Source organism: Schistocerca cancellata, chromosome 1, assembly GCF_023864275.1.
Source record: "Schistocerca cancellata isolate TAMUIC-IGC-003103 chromosome 1, iqSchCanc2.1, whole genome shotgun sequence".
NCBI lineage: Eukaryota > Metazoa > Arthropoda > Insecta > Orthoptera > Acrididae > Schistocerca > Schistocerca cancellata.
Window position 1 is genome coordinate 253340118 of NC_064626.1, and position 24436 is coordinate 253364553.

At 39.1% G+C, this 24436-nt stretch overlaps 1 protein-coding gene across 1 annotated transcript; it reads right to left on the bottom strand.

Annotated features, from left to right (window-relative positions):
* Positions 1-955: 955 nt before the first annotated feature.
* On the bottom strand, positions 956-23973 carry LOC126159109 (probable DNA replication complex GINS protein PSF2). The gene is made up of 4 exons (XM_049916495.1): positions 23633-23973; positions 23435-23543; positions 6414-6575; positions 956-1313 (listed from the first exon to the last, which is right to left on the bottom strand). Exons 1-4 carry the CDS (start codon positions 23875-23877, stop codon positions 1266-1268), a joined length of 564 nt encoding a protein of 187 aa, XP_049772452.1. The 5' UTR covers positions 23878-23973; the 3' UTR covers positions 956-1265.
* Between the last annotated feature and the right edge of the window lie 463 nt (positions 23974-24436).

Here is a 24436-nt window from a genome sequence, read left to right on the forward strand (position 1 = left end):
TTAGAAGGCCTTTTGGCTGAAAGCTCACGTTTAGCAGTCTTTTTTGGTGTGTCCATCTGCAACACACCACCTCTATATGGTTAGGAGCAATCTATCATTTTCATAGTACTGTCGTTATTCTATTCTGGATTTTCCAGTTTCAGTACCAACATGGGCTGGAAAGAATGGTCATAAAAATGCTGAGAGGACACTTTCTTTATTTTTGAAAATCTGACATCCCTATCCTTTACTAATTCTCGCACCAAAATCTAAATCTGGTTGGCTGAAAGGGGATTTGAACAGTCATCCTTATTAATGGGATTCCAGTGTGCTAACTACTGCACCACCTTGCTCAGTATCATAATCAACACTCATGAGTGCTGCAGATTGTAGAGAGCACGGGATGTCAGTAGACAAGCGAGGGTACCCCAAATTCTATTTAAAAAATATCATGCACTGCTGATTACAGTATACAAGATTTCCTTAGTTGAATGAAACATGCCAGTTGTATGACTAATATCTACTATGAGACTAGTCATTCATTTTTTACTGTGCTTCCCTGTAATGACAAAATTTGTCTGAACTGTTTTGTTTGAAAAGCTAATAAAAAATATTGAATGAATGTTAGGAATATCTTGAATGTAATGTACTATCTACAATAAGTTACTGATTTCTTATTGTTTTTTCCTTTTGTCAAAGTTTAGAGCTGAATATTTCAAAACACGCAATTTGCTGTTATTTCACACTTGTCATATAACCCCCCCCCCCCCCCCCCCCCGGTCAAAATTGTAAAATTATGACCATTTAGATATCATCTTTAACAATTCCAGGTTCTTAAATATTTCCTCTGCAGTAGCGTATGTGTTAACACATAATGAGATGTGAAATCTAAGATCAGCAATTAAAATCCAGCAGCAGAAACATAGTAAAATATTATTTAATAACAAATATTTAAAGTTACAACAAATGCTGCAATATAACAACACAATAAATAGAGAAAATACAGTAAAATTACATTTAAAATGATATTAACACTTTCTAATTACAACTTGAAATCTGTGCTTAATTTTAAAATTACAATATCCAGCAATTACCCACAGTTTGTTGGCATTAAATACAATCTTGGGAAATATTCTGCTCAAAATTAATTAATAAAAAGGACATTTTTATACATGAACACAGCTTCAAGTGGATGTTGAAACGCTGCCATGAACCAGTTACTCACTGAAATGGCAGGTAATTTTTGACCAACAATAAGATCTCTGCTCTAATTTTCCTTTTTGGTCTTACTGGGATACATCTTGTGATGTCATAGACGGAGCAATTTGACTTCCCTGCGAACAAAAGCAAAAGGTCATTCAACCACTCTTTTCTCGACTCTGTGAAAATTACATATTGATCTGAAGCACTACATGTCAGCAATCCGTATGGAATTTAGTAGTAACAACTGGTTTAACACATTGGGACAATTATCCTTCTAAATCCTCAAACGAGTTGTTCTCTCTAGCACATTAACTTGCTAAATGTTAGTTCTGATAAGGACACGATAGACAGGTCTTCTGCCTTGTCTACATGACGAAGTATTCAAAGCTCTAAGATATGCATTTTAGAATTCTTACACACTACACCTTTTTTCCTTATTTTGAAGTAAGGGACCTGTCCCTTAAGCTTATTGGTGTCTTCGGGGACACCCTAAATAATTTATAAATATTTCATACAAATTGTATGATTATGATGAATTAAAATTAAGTTCTAGAAAGGGTGTCAATAGCCAGCAAGTGAACAGTTGCCATAACTTGAGAGGACAGCAGTGACTCGAGAACGCAGTAAGTTGGACCCAATTAGCATCTGGGGTGGCGGCCTAGTGGTACAGCATGTGGTTGGAAACCTGAAGGTTGTGGGACCCAATTCAGGCTGTGTCACTTATTTTTCACTCTGCCTTTTAATGTAGCATTAATGTCAGACTGCCAATTTATGCTTCGTAAGATTCACACTTTGCACTCTTAATTTGCTGCAAATTCCTTTAATGGGCAGTGAGTTCCTCAATTGTGAATTATCATAATAAATATGACCAACAATGAAAAGATATCGTCCATCCATCCATCCATCCATCCATCCATCCCACCCACCACCACCACCACCACCACCACCACCACCACCACCACCACCACCACCCATCATTCATCAAACTTACAGTTTGAAAGAAATATTTTTAACCAATAACTTCTCTGCAGAGAATGACTGCATAGTGAAAAAACAAGTGAATTGAAAATTTGTGGCATTTTATTATTTATGCTACAAATAAAACAAATGACTGGTCAGTGCATTCACAGCTATGGTAATACATTCTGCAGCAAGAACTCTGCAAATGGCTGTATTTTGAACCGATTTATTAAGGCAATACTGGTTTTGTGGTTTGTAGCCATATCATCAGGTACAGATCTAAACAGCAATAAATGAACCATGGTAGTGATTGAACCCATATACATCTAACAAGGGAACATCCCCATCGCACCCCCCTCAGATTTAGTTATAAGTTGGCACAGTGGACAGGCCTTGAAAAACTGAACACAGATCGATTGAGAAAACAGGAAGAAGTTGTGTGGAACTATGAAAAAATAAGCAAAATATACAAACTGGGTCGTCCATGCGTAAGATAGGCAATATTAAGAGCACTGTAAGGCGAGGAGCTCCGTGGTCCCGTGGTTAGCGTGAACAGCTGCGGAACGAGAGATCCTTGGTTCAAATCTTCCCTCCACTGAAAATTTTGCTTTCTTTATTTACCAAGTTACCACAACACATGGAGCCACCAACATGAGCTGCAGCAACCACCAACGGCACACAAAGTGTATGGGGCATGATTCAGTGCCTCGAATGAGACAGATAAACCAAAACCATGTGCTCATATTCTAAGTGTGCAATGAAATTTGGGACTTTGTTACTTCAATTTTGAAAAAATAACAGTAACAAAGCAAGCAGATACCATGTGTGTAATGAGTAGACATTCGGTAACTATCCACGTTCATTTTCTGTTGTTTAGATATGCACCTGACGATGGGACTACAATTTATGAAAGCAGTAGTGCTTTAATAAATTTAGTACAACTTACAGTTGTTTGTGGAATTCTTGGTAGAAAATTTATAATAAAACTTTTGCAAACAACTAATTCAGCAACTTTGCTTCGTTTCGAAACAGCACGTTGTTTCAGTAGTGTAGCAGATGACTCAGCTTTCTGCCTTCCTTGAAGCCCATATGTGGACACATCTGAGTGGCACAGTTAAGTAGAGTGCCATAAAGAGTCCACAACGAAACATTGTGGCAGTAAGTCAATGAAGCACATTAAGCTTCACAAGAGGACTGCTGTAATACAAACATAAACATGTGTATCGTGCTTTTCTTATTTTTCTTTTATTTGTGCCACCTCAGCTAGCCTCTGATACATGTTGAATCTCTCTAAAACAAACAAAAACACACACTCATGCACTGCTAACTCTTGAATATTTACATTGGTTGTAAACGTATTACAGCACAACGTGCTGTAATGCCATGAGATGTCACTCCAAATGCCTCCAGCCAAATTTCCTGATGTGTGCCGCTTACATCAAGTCAACTTACATGAAAGTGATAATGCTCAGTTAATTAACATTGTTCTCTGAAATTTATTCATAACTACACAGAGCCCCATACACAAAATACGCTATGCCACACAAGTTGTCTGGCCTTAGATACATAATGCTGCATGCGGAAAGCTAGACTGGGTCACTAGTATTCTATGAAGTATTCATTATGGTGTCACTGACTGCTTTTATATAAATTATTTTCATATGAAGAAGTGTTTTATGGATCAGTAACTACCGTGGGTTAGTAAAGAAACTTCAAGATACTGTGTTCATGTTAGACAACAAAAGCAGATTGCTTCTGCAAACAATACACTGCAACCTTAATTTTAGAAAACTAACCACTAATGAAAAGATATAGCGTTATTTCATGCAAAACAGTGCAAAATTATACTCGATAGACACAAATCCAACACCCACCACAGTATATACCACCTAGTTCTGCAGATGAAGAGACTGAAAGAATGTATGATGAGGTAAAACAAATTATTCAGTGATAGTTAAGGCAGAGGAGAACTTCATTGTGGTGGGTAACTGGAATTCTGTAGTAGGAAGAGATAGAGAAGGAAAATTAGAGTATATCGTTGAGGGAGGCACAAGGAATGAAAGATAAAGGCACTGGTAGAATTTTGCACAGGACATAATTTAATCTCCACTACCACTCTGTTTAAGAATCATGAGAGAAGGTTGTACACTTTGAACAGATGTTTTTGTTATGCCTGTTGGCGACTCAACATCTCCGCTACATGGTGAGTAGAGAAGAGAAATCTGTTAACATTCAATATACACTATGTGATCAGAAGTATCTGAACACCTGGCTGAAAATGACTTAAAAATTCGTGGTGCCCTCCATAGGTAATGCTGGAATTCAATATGGTGTTTGCCCACCCTTAGCCTCGATGACAGCTTCCATTCTCGCAGGCATACTTTCAATCAGGTGCTGGAAGGTTTCTTGCGGAATGGCAGCCCATTCTTCACAGAGTGATGCACAAGTCGGCGTTCCAAAACATCCCAAAGGCGTTCTATAGGATTCAGGTCAGGACTCTGTGCAGGCAGTCCATTACAGAGATGATGTTCTTGTGTACACACACCTCCACAGGCTGTGCATTATGAAAAGGTGCTCGATCATGTTGAAAGATGTAATTGCCATCCCTGAATTGCTCTTCACCAGTGGGGAACAACAAGATGCTTAAAACATGAATGTAGGCCTGTGCTCTAATAGTGCCAGACAAAGCAAGGGGTGCAAGCCCCGTCCATGAAGAACACAACCACACCATAACACCACTACCTCCAAATTTTCCCATGGCATTATACATGCTGGTAGATGACGTTCAACGGGCATTCCCCATACCCACATCCAACCATTGGATTGGCCACATTGTTTACTGTGATTCGTCACTCCATACAACATTTTCCCACTGTTCAGTTGTCCAACGTCTACGCTCCTTACACCAAGCAAGACGTTTGGCATTTACCGGTGTGATGTGTGGTTTATGAGAAGCTGCTTGACCATGAAATCCAAGTTTTCTCACCTCCAGTCTGTCATAGTACTTGCAGTGGATCCTGATGCAATTTGGAATTCCTGTGTGATGGTCTGGATAGATGTCAGCCTATTACACATTATGACCCTCTTCAACTGTCAGCGGTCTATCAGTCAACAGATGAGGTCGGCCTGTATGCTTTTGTGTTTCACATGTCGCTTCATGTTTCCACTTCACTATCACATCAGAAACAGTGGACCTAGGGGTGTTGAAATCTCACAGACGTTATGACAACTGACACCCAATCATCTAACCACATTCATAGTTAGTTCTGTGGAGCGCCCATTCTGCTCTTTCACAATGTCTAATGACTACTGAGGTTGCTGATATGGAGTACCTGACAGTAGGTGACAGCACAATGCACCTAGTAAGAAAAATGTGTGGTTTGGGGGGGTGTCTGGATACTTTTGATCACATAGTGTAATTTAGGTGTTAGGAAGTCTTTCGTGAAGACCTTTGTCTGGAGTGTAGCTTTGCAGGGAAGTGAAACATGGTTGATAAAAGTTCAGCCAAGAAGAGAATAAAAGCTATTGAAATGTGGTGCTAAAGAAGAATACTGAAGATTACATGGGTAGATTGATAAACTATTGAGGAAGTATTGAGACAGAATTGAATAGAATTAGGGTAAAGAAAGTTGTGGCTTTGCTTGACTAAAGGAAGGAATTGGCTGATAGGACAGATTCTGAGAGATCAAGAAATTGTAAATTTAGTATTGGAGGGTGAAAACTGCAGAGGGAGACTAAGACAGGTACAGGAAGCAGGTTCAAAGAGATGAGGGTTGCAGTAGTTATTTCGAGACTAAAGAGGCTCATGCAGGATAAAGTATTTTGTACCACCCAAAGACTGAGGATATGCTTGTCCTGTGTGAGATGTCGTGCACTATGGGAGGTGATAGCCACGCCAAATGAAGTTTTAATCCTGCTTACTTTTTAAATTAAAAAGTGCTTGTGAGTTTAAGAAGATGAAGCATTCAGTAATGAGTAGTTATGTAAGAATCAGTCTCATCTGTATTTGTCTCTCCATGCTACCCCCCCCCCCCCCCCACACACACAGCCAAACCCTTTTCTTATGAGACACATGGGAATCCACAGTATAAATGTTTTATTAGTTATGGTTACCAAAGAGTAGGCAGCAGACTAAGAAATGAAAAAAAAATCAATGAGTTTTACTGAGTTAGCTGCCAACATCTGTTGGGAATTGGTAACAAAGGAAAAACTGTCCAAGTCTAACATATAATAAGGTGTAAAAAGGAAGCTATAAGACAGAAAATCCTTACCTTCTGTAGCCTATTTAACTGATCCAGTGAGTGTGGCAACAATGGTCTAACACTGTTTATTTCCATTGCTGTCAAATGCCCCAGAACTGCATGTGTGCCATCACTTTTAAAAAGGGCATCTACAGATGAGCGTAGCTTAGACATACGTAAATCCCAAATGTCCTGAAAAAAAGTAGATATTATGTAAGAGTACAAAGCAAGTCATTCAAAGAAATGTTAATGAATGTGCTACAAAACAGTGTCAAAACCATATCGAAGACAATAGGATTTTAGAAGATATTTCTTTATGACAGTAATACAAAAGGAAAGAAAAGTTAAAATTAAAGCAACATTGGGGGAGGGGGGGGGGGGGGGGCACCAGACCACTGTGAGCAGGGCTCACACTCCGTAGATTCTGCACAAACTACGTACACCGAGCAGCTAAAACATTATAACCACCGACCCACTATTGATACAAACCCGCCCAGCACCACCCGGCGAGAATGACTGTTAGTCAGGCACATGAATGGTGCATGTAGTATCAGTGAGCGTGCTGTCTGTGTATAGAATGGAAAGGTGCGATTTATCTGAGTTTGACTTAGGACAGATTGTGATGGCCCGAAAGCTCAGCACGAACATTTCAGAAATGCACAACTTGTTGGGTGTTCCAGGAGTGCTGTGATGAGAGTCTTTAACATGTGATGACACCAAGGTGAAATGACGTCCAGATGTCAAGGGATTGGGCCGCCATCCCTCATTACTGATGTCGGACGTTGTAGGCTGGGCAGACTGGTAAAACAGGACAGGCAACAAACTGTGGCGAAACTGACTTTAATGCTGGGCAGAGAATGTGTGTGTCTGAAACACAGTCCACCGAACACTACTAACAATGGGTCTTCACAGCCAATGACCCATGCATGTGCCAATGTAAACACCATGACATCAGGAACTATGACTGAAATGGGCACACAACCACCGGCACTGTACAGTGGCAATGTTGCATGATCTGATGATCCTGATGCCTTCTTCATCATGTCAATGGGAGAGCACAACTATGTCATTTTTTCAGGGCAACAGCTCCTTGATACCTGTACTGTGGGATGGATACTAGCTGGTGGCAGCTCCATTATGCTCTGGGGACCATTCACCTGGGCATCCAGTGGAGCTTGTGCAAGGCAACGTGATGGCCAAGGAGTATCATACACTGTTTGCAGACCATGTACACCCCTTCATGGTGATCAGGTTTCCCAATGGCAGTGGCATATCTAAACAAGATAACGCATCACCTTACAAGGCCAGAAGTGCGATACAGTGGTTCGAGAAACACAGTGGCAAATTCCAGTTGATGTGCTGGCTCACCAACTTGCCAGATCTGAAAGTGGTCAAACACATCTCGGATGGAACTGAATGTAGCATCAGAGCTCATCAACCCCCTTCCCAGAATTTACGGGAATTAGGTGGTGTGTGCATGTGCATTCAGATGTAGTGCCAAATCCATTCAGCGATCTACCAACACTTCCTTGCTTCCTATCATGATGGTCGCTGCAATTATCCGTGCAAAAGGTGGACATACCGGCTGTTGGGTACACGTCAATGTTCTGGCTAATCACTGTATATGGATAGTTCATCTAGAGGTTCTGATAAGTGAGTTCGTATCAAATATGTGACATAAATGGCTGCATCTTTGGACAGCAGTGATTTAAAAGTTTACATTTTTAGCCACTAAGGGACCGTAGACCTTGAAGCACCTGACAAATTTCAACCTGATACTTCTACCTTTTCAGAGAAAGGGGTTCTTAACAAATGCATAGACAACAAAAAATTTATCCTATAAAGCTTCAGTTTTACTGATTGAGATATGAAACCACAAAAAGACTGATCTTTTCATGTAATAAAGGGCATGAAAAAGGAGAGAGGTAAGGTGAGTGAGAATCTATACAACTCCTGTTCTGAAAGCTGATCTCTTTAATCATTATCAGAATAAATAGTCCTTGATTCAACCTGCCTCAAAGTTTAAACTACTCTCAAGCAGTTTATCACTAAAAATTTAGATTTAATTAAAACATTAATAGAATTAAAACTCCATGTGGAATAGCTAACAATATGTTTCAGTTATGATGCAGGCACATGCCCACATTTCATAAGGTTTGTATTTCCTAAGCCACTCCTAACATGTCTAGTTAGACTGCTTTATTTCAGTGCCATTTCTTCCTGACACTGGCCAGTCTCAAAGTTTCTTTATTAATCTATGTATCACCGAACAACAGAAGGCATACAACAAAAGAGTTTTGCCTGAAGGAAAAACAATATTCCACTACCAAATCCATGCTTGCATGAAGGCAAACATCATACGAAGAGAAATTTATAATGTCACATATTGTACTTGCATGCAGTTCTAGTACTGTGTTGCAATGATGACAAGTACAGTGAGCTTCATCAGTCACTCCGATTCCTGTCAGATCACCGAAATGAAGCGTTGTCGGGCTTGGCTGGAACTTGGATGGGTCACCGTCTGGGTGTGCAGAGTGCTGCTGACAAGCAGTGAGTGCTGAGCCCTTGTGAAGCCAATTGAGGAGCTACCCGATAGATATAGCAGCACCAGTCGCAAAAACTGAATTGCCAGGAGAGCAGTTTGCTGACCACATGGCCATCCGTACTCACAGCTGGTGATGCCTAAGGGCTGAGAATGGATGACACGGCAGCCAATTGGTAACGATGGGCCTTCAAAGCCTGATCAGATTGTGTTTTTTTTTTTGTCTGTCACAGGACCATCTACATACCACACTTGAGTGCCTGGCAGAGGGTTTATCGAATCACCTTCACACATTCTCTATTATTCCACTCCCGAACAGTGTGTGGAAATTATGACATTAATATCTTTCCATGTGAGCTTGATTTCCCGCATTTTATTATGATCATTGTTTCACCCTATGTAGGTCGGTGTCAACAAAATATTATTGCATTCGGAGGAGATAGTCGATGATTGAAATTTTGCAAGAAGATCCTGCCACAACAAAAAACATCTGTTTTAATAATTTTCACCCCAAATACTGTATCATGTCCATGACACTCTCTCCTGTTTCTTGACAAAATGTGCTGCCCTTTTTGAACTTTTTCAACGAACACCATTAATCCTATTTGGTAAGGAACCCACACCACACAGCAATACTACAAAAGAGGATGAACAAGCATAGTGTAGGCTCTCTCTTTAGTATGTCTGTTAGATGTTCTAAACGTTATGTCAGTAAAACACAGTCTTTGGTTTGCCTTCCCCATGGCATTTATCTATTCTTTCTAATTTAAGCCTGTTCGTAATTGTAAATTCCTAGGTATTTAGTTGAATTTATGGCTTTCAGACTTGACTCACACTTTTCATTGTTTAGGGTCAACTGCCAATTCTTGCACCACACATATTTTATCTACATCATTTTGTAATTGATTTGATCTTCTGACTTTACTAGATGATAAATGACATCTTCATCTGCAAACAACCTAAGACAGCTGCTCAGATTGCCTTCTAAAACATAAGCAACAGCAGAGGGCCTGTAACACTACCTTGCGGAAAGCCAGAAATTATTTCTGAAGTAAAACTTTCATCAATTACTGCAAACTGTGACACCACTGACAGGAAATCACGAGTCCAGTGGCATAATTTAAATGATATTCCATCAGCAAACAATTTGATCACAAACCATCTGTGAGGTACAGTCACAAAAAACATTCTGGAAATATGGAATTAATTTGAAATCCCTTGTCGATAACAGTAAACACTAGTGTGAGTAAAGAGCTAGTTGTGTTTCACAAAAATGGTGTTTTCTAAAACACTGTTGACTGTGTCAATACAACTGTCTCTTCGAGGTAATTCATTTGTTAGAACACTATGTACGCTTCAAAATTCTGCTGCATATTAAAATCAATGATATGGGCCTGGAATTTAACGGATTACTCCTCTTGCCTTCTTCTAATATTGGTGTGACCTGTGCAACTTTCCAGTCTTTGGGTATGGATCTTTGATCACATGAGCAGTTGTATATGATTGTTAAGCACGGATCAATTGCATCGGCATACTCTGTAAGGAACCTAACTGGTATACAGTCTGGACCACAAGACTTGCTTTTATTGATTTAAGTTGCTTCACTGCTCTAAGGATAACTACTTTTAAGTTACTCATGTTGACAGCTGTTCTTCATTCAAATTCTGAAATATTTACTTTGTCTTCTTTGATGAAGTAGTTTTGGAAGGCTGAGTTAAGTAACACTGCTTTAGCAGCACTGTCATATATACTATTTCCACTGCTATCATCCAGAGAAGGTACTGGTTGTGTCTTGCTGCTAGACTATTTTACATATGACCAGAATCTCTCTGGATTTTCTGCCAGGATGAAGGCAAAGTTTCACTGTGGTAACTATTTTAAGCATCACGCACCAAAGTACATGCTAAATTTTGAGCTTTTGTAAAAGATCACCAATCTTGGGGATTTTGGGTTCGTTTAAATTTGTCATTTAGTTTTTGTTGTTTCTGCAACAGTGTTCTGACTTGTTTTGTGCTCGTGGGGGATCAGCTCCACCTTTTGTCAATTTATTTGGTATACACTTCTCAAATGCTGTCAATACTATTTCTCTGAACTTGAGGCCACATCTGGTCTATACTTATATTGTTAATTTGGAAGGAGTGGAGATTGTCTCTCAGGAAGGCATCAAGCAAATTTTTATCTGCTGTTTTCTGATTAATTTTTTTTGTGGGTTTAGGAGTTACAGTATTCAGTCTCACTATGATAATTCTGTATCCATTTTGATGCTCGTTATTAGTTCGAGATTATTTGTTACTAAGCCATCTAGTGTGTTTTCACAACTGTTTAGTATTAGAGGGGGCTCATGAACCAGAGAATGCATTTAGTACAATTTCGGGTGATGTTTTATGAGTACCTGTGGATTTAAACATGTATTTTCACCAATATTTCGAGGGTAAATTGAAGTCGCCACTGACTTGTGTTTGAAATTGGGCTTAAGTTTTCTTCAAACCTTTCAGCAATTGTATCATCTGAGTTGGGAGGTCAGTAAAAGGATACAATTATTATTTTATTTGAGTAACCAAGATTGACCTCTACCCATACTAATTCGCATGTACTATCTACTAAAATTTTGCTACAAGATAACTACTTTTAACAGCAACAAAAACACCCCCACAAACTGTATTCAGCCTACCTTTTCTGAACAGCATTTGACCCTTCGCAAAAATTTTGGCTGAACTTTTTTCTCTGGCTTTAGCGAGCTTTCCATATCCAATACAAGGATTTGAAGATCAATGCTTTCAATCAGCACTTGTAGCTCTGGTACCTTCCCAACACAGCTACAACCATTTACAACTATTACCTGATGATTCTTAGATCTGCATTCTTCCAGTGTTTTAACTGCACTCTTTGAGACTAAGCCCTTTTTGTTTTTCCCTGAAACACACTAAACTAAAAAACCACCCAGTACACACCACACAGCTCTTGCAACCTGTGCAGTAGCCTCCAGCGTGGAATGGACTCTTGACATATTTAGCAGAACCTGAAATCCCATCACCCTATACAAGTCAAGGAATCTGCAGTTTATATGGTCGCAGAACCATCTCTCTCTCTCTCTCTCTCTCTCTCTCTCTCTCTCTCTCTCTCTCTCTCTCCCCCCCCCCCCCCCCCTCTCTCCACTCGTGTCTGAACCAGAGGTCCGCAATTGGTCCTGTTGACCATGCTGCAAATGGTGACCTCTGCTTTCATCTCACAAGCACAACAAGCACCCTTTACCATTTATGATAGCCATTTGAAACCATAGCAGAATCACTTTCTATCCAAAGCGACACACATTGTTGGTACCAATGTGGAGCACCAACTGCAACTGGCTGTACCCTGTGCTCTTCACAGCACTTGGAAGAACCCCTTCCACGTCTAGAATGACCCCGGGTATGCACACTGAGTACACATTGGCTTTCTTTTCTTCCTTGGCAGCCACATCCCTAAGAGGCCCCATAATGCACCTAACATTGGAGTTCACAACTAAAAATAATCCCAATCTCTGTGACTGCCCAGATCCTGCAAGCTGAGAGGTTTCCTCTGATACAGGACACGTCACTGCATCTGGCTGAGGGACATTGTCAGCTGCAGATAGCACCTGGAACCTATCTGTGAAGCTAATAGAGGAGGCCTTACGTTCGGCCCCCTAGGAAATCTCTCACACACTGCCATGTCAAGGTGACCTCTCACTCGACCACGGGTGAGGGAGTCAACCTCAATGTGATCACAGCAATCAGAGTCCCTACTAAAGATGGTGGAAAACTACACTACACAGACAAATATTGACATGCTGCAGAACTCTACTATAGACAATAACGATAACACAAGAACTGTGTCTAGCAAATTTTAAATTAACACACCAAAAACTCAACTACCCAGAACACAGATGAAACTATGTAATTCACTCCTGGTTAGGCACTTGTAAAATGTCACAAAATCCGTTACTTCCCTGTTGCTGATGTTGCACCATCAGTGGCAGCTGTCTCTAAATAAGAAGTGACAATGCACGATTTAAGATCAGATATCAAAACGACCTCTGAGTTCAACTACTTTATCCATCAGTCATGACTGCTATTTGTGACTGCATCATTATCTTGTAGAGGAAGGGAATTCACTGGCATTGGAGACTAGGGTCAGCAGTGGTGGTGGACACCATGCTGACCACATAGGAATAGTTTGAATAATTGTCCACAACAATGAGCCACATAGAGCTGGAAGAGGCCAGCAAAGTCGAGACTAATGTGATCCCAAGAGCACAGGAAGTAGGCCAGGTGACAAAAGACAGAAGGAGCAGCCTGACAGTAAGCACATGTAGGACAGCGGTACACCATAGCCTCCATGTCCCTGTTCAGAGTGCAGGCCAGTAGACATGTCGCCTCCGCATATCAGGAGCACACTGGCGATGACGGACAAACGATGAAATGGCGAGCCCAGGCCCGGAGCTCAGGATAAGTGGATCTCGAAAAGTAAGTGGGCCACTCTTGGAGGACATAGTGCAGACATGCCGAAAGATCACATTTTGGCTGCAATGTGTGTAGTTGTAATGGGAAACCCATACCACGGTTTGTTGTTCCATGTCAATGTGAAAACAGGAGATTTCCAGTTGTATCCTACACGTAGCTCATGAGGTGCTTGGCCATGGTTTCCACAAGTTGCATTACCATTACACCCAACTGTAGAGTGATCAAACCCGTGGCAAGTGACACATCACAGTGGACATAGTATACACAGAAGAACAGTTAAGTATAAGGAATCAACCTTAATCTAGTTAAGTGCAATTGGCGAATTTAATGTCAAATTGAATGCAAGTGTTATTTCAGAGATGTCATCATTATGTTTGTTTGTACATTCCCTTTGCAGTTCCTGGCATGACACCACACCATGGCTGGAATTTGGAGTTTCATTCTAAGCAGCTATTATGAGATACTTGGAAACTTTGTAGTCTTAGAAGTTTTGTCACTTGTCCAAAAGTGTCATTTTTAATCAACAACATATCATTTTAGTCCCTTGACTGGCTTACCACCGCTTGTGGTGCCACCTAGATCTTTTTGGTGTGAACAATGGGGACACATCGCCAAAGTGCCCACTTTCATTTGAAAAATCAAAAACATTTTGACATAACTGTGTTCAGTTAATATAACAATTCCCTATTTTTTCTAGGAGTGTGCTCATAAAGACTATCCTCACAAATTCTCTCGTCAGGTCTACCTACCTCATCAGGAGTGCTTTAATATGGAAACTACATATAAGCCTCATATGCAGCTAGGGAACAACTGGGCCAAATTTATACAACACAAGTACAGCAGGTGCCTCAGAGGTTCCCAGCTGAACAACTGTTTCCTCTCAATAGCAATTCATCCACTTGCTGCAAGTCAAAGCAAGACTGGAAATCTTTAGTTATACAATTTCAAAAATGCAGGAATGTATAAAGTGGTTCAGGGCCCAATTATCTGCGGTAAATACATCATGCAGTGAAATTTTGTTTTGAAGCTGACCTGGCTCACATGGGCAATGATGGCTGACAATTTTGTGGAAGAAAGGGGAACTTCATAGCTTTTCAGTAACTTCCCACAGAGAGTAATGCTGCATGTAATATTTTGATAGATCTACTAACGCTGTAAGACACTGCTTATTAAACAAGGAAGACCAAAGTAAATATCTTGTCGTATAAACTGTAAAGTTATCAAGGGACTAACAGGTTTTCAAGTTGGATCAAGACATATGTTTAGTACTTCTTGTCAACTCTGATCAGTGGGTAATGTTAAAAGGCTGCTGTGACACCACCTTTTGGTGTGTATTTTCGCAGTTTGATTGCGAGTTGGAAAAGCCAACAAATGTGAAAGCAAAACACCTGGTTGTGGTGAGACTGATCTGTAGCTTAGCCCCCCCTCCCTTTCTATTCTTTTAAAAAAAGAGGCCACTTATATTATAGTCACCGAGTTGTTTACATTGTCACAGTTTCCTATATTACTTACCATAGTCTATGACTAAAATCCTCCAATTTCAAATAACTTCTGTGTGATCTATTATCTCTCAGTTATTATTATTATTTCAGTAACCTGTGTTGCCAAAGAATATGAAGCAATATAAACACACTAATTCAACTTGAATGGTACCTCAACTTTTTGTGGCAGGTTTCACAACCAAACTTTTGTTGGTGGTTCCCATCAGTCTTTATTAGTAGGTCATGACAAATGTCCCTATGTATGAAGAGAGGAAAGCTCCAGGGCTGCAGCAGTAGAAGTGTCTGCCACTCTGAATACCTTATATCCAGAAGACGTTACACAATCTTCCCACTCTACCTATAAATAGATGATTTTGGTATATGGGGTGCTCTACAATGCGGATATCAGCATTCACACAAATCTCCAACCTTGTCACAGTCCTGTCTTGCCCATTTCGTGAATGATTGTGAAATTATGAGGACAACACAAAAACCCAGTCCCTGGACGAAGACAATATATGACCCAGCCGGGAATCAAGCCCAGAGCCCCATGATCCAGAGACAGCAATGCTAGCCGCTAGACAACAAGCTGCAGATTCTATAAATAGAGAACATCACTATCCCAGTAGGCAGTTTTTACCTGTGGTGGTGATAGAATTGATTGAAAGCTTGGGTTCCACATTTGATTTGACATTGATTTGTTACAAGGAAGTGGTCATTTGCAAACATTTGAAAATGAGACAAATATTTATAAGCCTTGCAATTAACACACAACTGTAATGGGGATTTTACGTTAAGTATTATGATTTGGAAAACAAAATAAAACCTACTTTTGCACATGGCTAAGTAATATTTTGACTAATTTGGCTTCAGCAAAACAAACCTTTTGAGACAACTGGACAACTATTCCCAAATCAGGGCTTTTATTCCTGCAATTGTTCACACCGTAAAGCCTACATCATGAACCCACCCACTCAAGCCCTATCATGTGCAAATTGTAAGACATTAAACATGCACAATAGATGAAACTACTAATGTTGTGTATCAGATGTTTAAATAAGGATGACCACTGCTGCAGGAATGACTGGACACAGAAGAGCTGTCCACATTTGGGATGCTCAATATTCAGCACTTTACAGTCAAGAGCCTAGTGAATTATCCGAATCTGCACATCCAAAACTAGCGGCCCAGGAAAAAAAATTCTACTGCTCTGAAAGCTAGGAGTGCTGTGTTCTATTTTAAGCCCCCCTTGAAGTTGACAGTATTGGGAATTTTACTTACTGCACGTAAGTATTAGAAAGCCATTCTCAATCTTTGTGAAAAGATACATGGCTCACCTCATAAAAGAGAACAAAGAATGATTTTCCGCGGAAGATTATGAAAATGACAAGCAGACAGAGAAAGTTATACCTTGTGTTTAAAACAGACTCTCACCTTGGGGGGGGGGGGGGGGGGGGGGGGGATTTAAATATCAAGAGAAAAGTCATGCAAGAGCAGTTCACTCAGTTAAATGTTTAACCTCAATGGAAGACACTGATATTAAGGAATACCAATATATTCTGGCACTGGAAAAATCTGCTGACTGAAAACTTCTGTCCCCGTTACCTATGGGTTATTTAAGTTCATACATTCTATGGTTAGGATCTCTAATTACAGCTAAAACTTCCCAGTCAGAAAATCTACAGGGCCATTCCGTGCCAAGTGGTCTAATATCGAGACATGTTCCCACATGACCATCATGGATTTTGATGAAATTTTGTATGAACATTCACACATGTTCGCAATGAACACTGGTAAAGCTTCAGTTCCAGAAATTCAGTACTTGCAGATATATAGTCACTTGTTTGAAACCATAGCACAGCTTCCAATAGTGCATCCTTGAATTTTCAACAACTTTGAGATGAGATATCTCTAAGTATTTGCAGGAGATAAACAATACTTGGCCATCTTATACAACTTTTAGAGCTCTTTAAAGAAAAATGTTAAGAAAAGGATTTATGAGCAATTTTCATATAGATAATTTGAGGCAAAGTTGGGCGAAAAAAAATAGCTGTAAAAAAAAAAGAGGCGAACTTCAGTTTTTTATATCTCCAAAAGTAATTGTGGGATGTACATGAAACTTTGCATACCATAACTCACCAACACAAGGTCTTAGAATATAAAATTTCATTCTCCTATTGCTTTCCATTATTTCACAAATGTAGGATAAAGGTGATGATTTTTCAAAAAGTGCTAAAAATGGGTATTTTTAGTCAATTTTTTCAAAAAAGTATTTTCTCCAAACTCTTCTAAACTATGGTCATTAGAAAGAGCATATTCTAAACTATCTAGAAAAGTGGATTTGGTTTTGCAATGCAAGCATATAAGGCCCTAAAAAGTAGCATCATCAAAGAGGCACACTGGAAGTTTGAACACATTTTTCTGGCACTCAAATTATACCTGAAATATTTTATTATGCCTAATAAATGTTTATTAGAGCCTTGAATAATTGAAATAAAAAGATCTGGTAAATAGGCAATGAGACTGTCAGAAAAACTTTAAAACTATGAGAAGTAGCCCTTCTGCTTTTATCGTAAGTGTTCATCTGCATAAAACTCCTCATTTATAAAAGAGAGAGAGAGAGAGAGAGAGAGAGAGAGAATCATGAAGAATTCAAGTGGAAAATGAAGACCTAATTTTTGGATTCAGTTGCATAAAACATTTTTCCAAAAAAGAATTGGTTTGCTTGAATCATGCATCAAGTGATGTCAATTTTCCAATCAATGTTGCACAGATTTTAATACCTAGGTGTTGTAACCTGTGAATTTTTGTCTTAAAGTTTTTAGGGAAACATGTGAAATTGGATGGTTAAACATCTACGAGTTTCAATTTTGTGTTTAATCACACTTAAATGTAGCCTACTACCTCGGTAAATATGTAACCACTAGTTTCACAGAGAAAATTCACAAGATTCACTGTTCATAGAAAAAATAATGGCAACAATTACTTTAACAATCAGACTGTTTCATTATTGTGAGCCTTGTTTGAACAATCAGTATTTCAGTGGTGTGTTAGCAGCATAGTGAGTGGGTTCTCTTGACTGAGCGTGGCTTGTTAACTGATTCGTAAGACCATCAAAGTTTGTAATCTAATTTACAAAAACTTGTTTTGATTATATCTCTTATTAGATTTTTTCATTGATGTTATACATTGTGTATAATTTCATTCAGTAGCAATTTGTCTGAAATTTGAGCAGATTATAATTTGCACTTAGAGGCCAAATACATTATTTAGTTGCTGATTAGAGATGGATGCAGAAGGGAACAGCATACCTCCCTGCTCAATTGGGGAAGGAGATAGTGGAACAAAGTGTCATGCCACTTTCTTTGCCAAAAAAGCTGTTTTAAAATGGTTTGTGGATTTTAGTGATGAGGAAAAAGAGTTGTTGGTCCGACGTTCTGAAGCAAAGCTGGACAATACCTCTCAAGTTTGCCTACACCATGAAGCCCTGTTATTGACACAATATGAGAGGTTACAAAAAAAAAAAAAAAAAAAAAAAAAAATGCTTCAATCCCTTTGGGAAGGTGAATCATAATGTTAAGGCAGGAATTCACACTCTTGATAATGAAACAGCTAATAAGGCTTCTGATATGTTGAAGAGGCAGCTTGTTAATAACATAAAGCCAGGTCAGAAAATTTGTCCGGCTTGCAGGACTACCTTAAATAAACACTTGGACAAAGCTTTATCAGCCTCATCATCACATTCTGATGAGGACTTTACACCAAAAGAAGAATTAAATAGTAGCTTATTGTCTATCGGTATTTCACCCCTGAAGAGAACAGTGAGCTACAGAGATAAGCCCCAATATGTGAAGAAGAAAATTCAAAAGGCTTGAAATGTGATTAAAAACAGAATTGTAAATGCAATGGGAGTAAACCAACAAACTGAAGATTCTAGTGAAATTAAGGAATGTGGAAACTGTGCCGACTATGCACCTTTGCTGACTGAACTGAAAGCCAAGATGCAGAATGCAATTCATAAAGAACAAATGCAAATTTTAACCTTGGCACCTGTAAGTTGGACAGTCAGACAAACAGCAGCTCAGTTCGGTGTGTCCGAAAGAATGGTGAAGAATGCTCGGAAGCTTAAGGCAGAGAAGGGCATTCTGGCACTTCCCGAAAATAGGCAAAGCAGGAAATTACCAGCAGAAGTTGCTAGTAGAGTGCGAAATTTTTTTGAAGATGATGAGTATAGTAGGGTGTGCCCTGGAAAAAAAAGATAGTATTTCAGTTAGACTTTTAGATAGAAAGACATACATGCAGAAAAGATTGTTACTTTGCAATTTACGGGAAATGTATGTTATCTATGAGTATAAATGGTACAGAAATAGGGTTCTCAAAGTTTTGTGAACTTAGACCCAAATGGCGTGTGACAGTAGGATCAGCTGGAATGCATACAGTTTGCATCTGTGCAATTCACCAAAATGTTAAGCTTATGCTTAGCGGAGCTGGTATACGAGATAATTATAAGGAGATTCTCAGCAAGGCAGTTTGCAGTTTGAACTCTAAACAGTGCATGCTACATCGTTGTGAAAGGTGTCCTGGGCCCGAAGCTATAGCATCTGAAATTGCCAGCTATTTCCTAGATCATGAGCCACAGGAAGTTATTGTGTTTAAGCAATGGATACATACCGATCGGACCACACTGGACATGAAGCAAATGGTAGTGGAGGAATTTATTGAAGATGTAAAAAATAAAATATGGAGTCTGTCATGCCATCATTACATTGCCAAGCATCAAAGCTTGCATCTTAAAGGCCTTAAACGTCATCTGAAAGACGAAGAGCTTTTTGTCCTAATGGATTTTGCAGACAATTTTTCTTTTATCATTCAGGATGTTGTGCAAGTCTTCCACTGGGACAATAGTCAAGCAACAATTCATCCATTTGTTATCTACTTTCGTCAAAATGAGAAAGTAGAATCTTTAAGTTTTTGCATTATCAGTGATTGATTGCGGCATGACACTATTACACTTCACGTTTTTATCAAGGATCTTATCAAATATATAAAAGCACGGTTTGCACAGATATCCCACATTCATTACTTCAGTGATGGTTCCAGTGCCCAATATAAAAATTTCAAGAATTTCGTAAATTTGTGCTATCATAAGAGTGATTTTGGAATGACAGTTGAATGGAATTTTTTTGCTACTAGTCACGGGAAATCACCTTGTGATGGGATTGGAGGTACAAAGCAGTTAGCAACAAGAGCAAGCTTGCAACGGCCACTTAATGGACAAATTCTTACTCCCCTAGATCTGTTTCACTTCTGCTCTGAAAACATTAATGGAATTAAATTTGTTTTCATCACTAAAGATGAAATTGAAAAAAATATTGTGTCACAAGAAGAGATGTTTAAACTTGGACAAACTGTAGCAGGCACTAGAGAAAATCATCACTTTTTACCTATTGATGAAACAACAATTCAGGTCAGCAGAGTTTCAAATGATTGTTCATCTTTTCTAGCTAAAATGGGCCACAGTAATGAAGGAGGCATAGTAATGTATGCTCTCCAACCAGGACAACAACATGTTGCATGCATCTATGAAAACATGTGGTGGATTGGGAATATCTGTGAGACCTCCACGGAGCAAAGGGATGCATTAATAAACTTTATGCACCCACATGGTCCAGCAAATTCATTTTATTGGCCACCAAGAAGTGACAAGTGCTGGGTTCCGGAAAACCACATTATTGCTGTTATTCCAGCTCCACAGTAAATTTGTCTGGCCGGCAATACACCATTCCTCTTGATATTCATCAGAAAATTAATGTAGCAAATCAAAAATTGAAATAGGTTACAGGAAACAATCTAAGGAACCCAAGAGTGCCTTCTAATTTTACACAGGGCACTTAAATAATTGTACTATCAGGCTTGGGATCCTGTGGTAAAGAAACCCACCCGTGGCTGTTGTTGTAAGCTATCGGGCGTGACCCCTATGGCAATGGGAATGCTGGTTTTCTCAGGTGAAATGAAACTAGCAGTGGTTAAGCCACCATGGACCATAGCAACTAATTTATATACTTATTTTCCATCAGTAAGTTGGTGTTGTTCATTAAACAGTCAACTAATAATTAGATGATTACGCAAATAAATTTTACGATTTACATTCATTCATAATAATAATTTTGTGTGTGTGTGTGTGTGTGTGAGAGAGAGAAAGAGAGAGAGAGAGAGAGAGAGAGAGGGGGGGGGAAGGTGACAAATAAGAAATAACATTGTTTCTATTTTTATTCTTTTGCTATTCGGACTTAAGCTAGGTCCTATTCATCAGGACTTCTTATTTCATTTATCCCAGACATTAATAAACATGTATAAGGCAAAATAAAAGATCTCAGGTATAATTTGAGTGCAAGAAAAATGTTTTCAAACTTCCAGTGCGCCTCTTTAATGATGCTACTTTTTAGGACCTTATATGCTTGCATTGCAAAACCAAATCCACTTTTATAGATAATTTAGAATACGCTCTTTCTAATGACCATAGTTTAGAAGGGTTTGGAGAAAACACTTTTTTGAAAAATTTGACTAAAAATACCCATTTTTAGCACTTTTTGAAAATCGTAAACTTTATCCTAGATTTGTGAAACAATAGAAAGCAATAGGAGAATGAAATTTTATATTCTAAGACCTTGTGTTGATGAGTTATGGTGTGTAAAGTTTCATGTACATCCCACAATTACTTTTGGAGATATAAAAAACTGAAGTTCGCCTTTTTTTTTTAAACAGCTATTTTTTCGCCCAACTTTGCTTCAAATTATCTATATGAAAACTGCTCAGAAATCCTTTTCTTAATATTTTTCTTTAAAGAGCTCTAAAAGTTGTATAAGATGGCCAAGTTTTGTTTATTTCCTGCAAATACTTACAGAGATATCTCATCTCAAAGTTGTTGAAAATTCAAGGATGCACTATTGGAAGCTGTGCTATGGTTTCAAACAAGTGACTATATATCTGCAAGTACTGAATTTCTGAAACTGAAGCTTTACCAGTGTTCATTGAGAACATGTGTGAATGTTCATACAAAATTTCATCAAAATCCATGACAGTCATGTGGGAGCCTCTAGACCACTTGGCATAGAATGACCCTACACTTAATAGACATGGCCTAGATGATGGATGAACAGGCCTACAATTGCTTCATAATTTTAATCTCACAAGTACTCATATTTTGCAGTTTTAGACAAAAATAGCCTGCTTGTACCAGAAATACACTAAATGACACTATGCACAAAATCCGTTGAGGTCTAGTGGATAAAATGGATTCAACACAGGTAAACTAATCAAGATTCTGTGTTCACCAAACATGCCTTCTGAAGTATTTCTCATTGTGTTGTCTTATTTTCACTCCTTGTAGTATGGTTTAGCAGTGCACTTAAATATTTTTCCATGTACACTTTTCTTCCTTGCCTAGGTGTCAGAGGGGCATCATGTACTTTGATGATGATGATGAAGTCCCACACTCCGTGACAGAGTGTAGGTGAACAATGCGGGAGACTCGCAATTGGTCCTAGTGGAGGTCGTTTGCCATTGCCTTCCTCAGATCGTAATGGGGATGAATGATTATGATGAAGACGACAACACCACCCAGTTCTCCCAAGGCAGGGAAAGTCCCTGATGCTGTAGGGAATCGAACCCGGGACCTGTGTTTGGGAAGTGAGAATGCTACCGCGAGACCACGAGCAGCGGACTCGTACTTTGGTGCAATACTATTAAACAAGCTCTCTCCAAACACAACTGACAAACTGGGAATCCCTACCAATAGACAAGCAGATAAAGAATATCTCAAGAGCAATTTCACCAAAATACCCAGATCCAAGGACTGTGAAGTACTGACACTTGCAGATTTAGTTTTCAAGGATTTTCTTGTCTTTTGACAAAGATGGTCATCACTTTTTCCGAAGCCCTGAAAAATGCTCCTTGATGGAATAGATGGCACACCAAGAGAATCACACACACACACACACTTTTTCAACTTAGGTGCCATTGTTGAAATCAGTGCACATACCATTTGCTGTAATGAAGAATAAAATGCCAATGAGGTTACCATCAAGTTACCTAATAAGCAGTACTTTACTATATTAAAAAGCTGTACAAATCTGCTATGCTCTCTTTGTAAGGCACCATCTCGGTATTTGTCAGAGCTCACTCGAGGAAATCCCACAAAACTAAAATATCTATAACACGCAAGACACACAAACCCTATGAAGTATATATCAGGCTCAGGCTCTGTTGATAGGAGAGAACTGCTGTGACGCTTATCGGCCTGATTTCAGATGTCTTTCTTGTCAACAAAACAACACGTTTTAGTGGCAGGTAACTTAATGTCTGGATTACTAACTCACAAAAATGAATATCGCAAATCAGCTATCGTAAAATTAAAAAAACAGGTAATATTTTTTAGGTAACTGTAACAGAGGAGTGAGGACTGTGCACAAAATTTCTAAACATGGCAATTGTTATCACGTTATGTATTTTATGTCTGCTACATTTGACTGAAGAAACAGAACGAACCTTTATAACTGTACGGATTTCTTCCGCTTGTGGTATGTCATCGCTCGCTGCACCTAGCAACAGGTGGCTCTCCACCATATAATGTTCACTCGGCATTCTAGTAAACAACCTGAAATTCGAAATGAGTTACATGAATGTCATGCTACTTGATTTAGTCATGCGGATACAAAATATCTGACGTATAAAAACTTGTCCAACCTTGACTGGCTTTCCTGATCTTTTACTTCTTGAAGATTTTCCAAGTTCATCCAGTCTGGAGCAATGATACGACACTTCTGCCTTTGCTTGAGATTTAAAGCCATCCATATAGGCACGTTAACGGGCAGTCCAGCACGGAAAGGTCCTATCTGTCCCGATATCAGGTGTATTCTATCAAAGTTAAAGTTTGGAACAATGCTCACCATTCTTTTCTCTGCTAGGAACTCTACTTCAGCTGGATCCATAATTTCTTAAATGTTATTTAGATATGTCATTAAAGTTCCCTCCAAACAATTCATAACAAAGATGTTCAGAAGGATGTACATACTTCTCCTGCTGCGTGTATGTTTCCTTGTTTATCTTTGGAAATGGATGGCGAGCAGAAACTCAAGTATCGATTTGTATATTTGATTTGCTTCCATTCAACAAATTATGACTAGCACTAATCTATTCCATAATTGTGATAATTGCTTCTAGGTTGCTTTATATACGACGTTAGGAAAAAACAGCCTCTTTCGGAAAACAAATCACTACTTCTCCTCCCGTACAGCCCCGCTTTTGTTGTCATCTAACACTTTAAAAAAAGAATATCTGTAGCTTTACACAGATCACTCACGGGGGTGAAAGCTATATGGGCGAAGAGGCAACAAGCCACGTAGTTCCATTCCAGACCACTAGAGGCGCTGTGGGTGAAATGAAGCTGGAATTGACCAATGAGAGCTGTCTAAACTCCAATGGCGGTTGTTTTGAAATATTCTATCGTCTTGCTCTGCACTGAAGCCTATGGTCCTCGGTTACAGTCGT

Bases quoted from the DNA above. Each gene is read 5' to 3' on its own strand.
- LOC126159109 (XM_049916495.1), bottom strand. From the start codon at position 23,877: ATGGATCCAGCTGAAGTAGAGTTCCTAGCAGAGAAAAGAATGGTGAGC. The intron at 23,544-23,632 runs GTTGGACAAGTT...TTCGAATTTCAG, and splicing joins GATCAGGAAAGCCAGTCAAG to GTTGTTTACTAGAATGCCGA. The intron at 6,576-23,434 runs GTTCGTTCTGTT...ACTTTTTTTCAG, and splicing joins AAATCCGTACAGTTATAAAG to GACATTTGGGATTTACGTAT.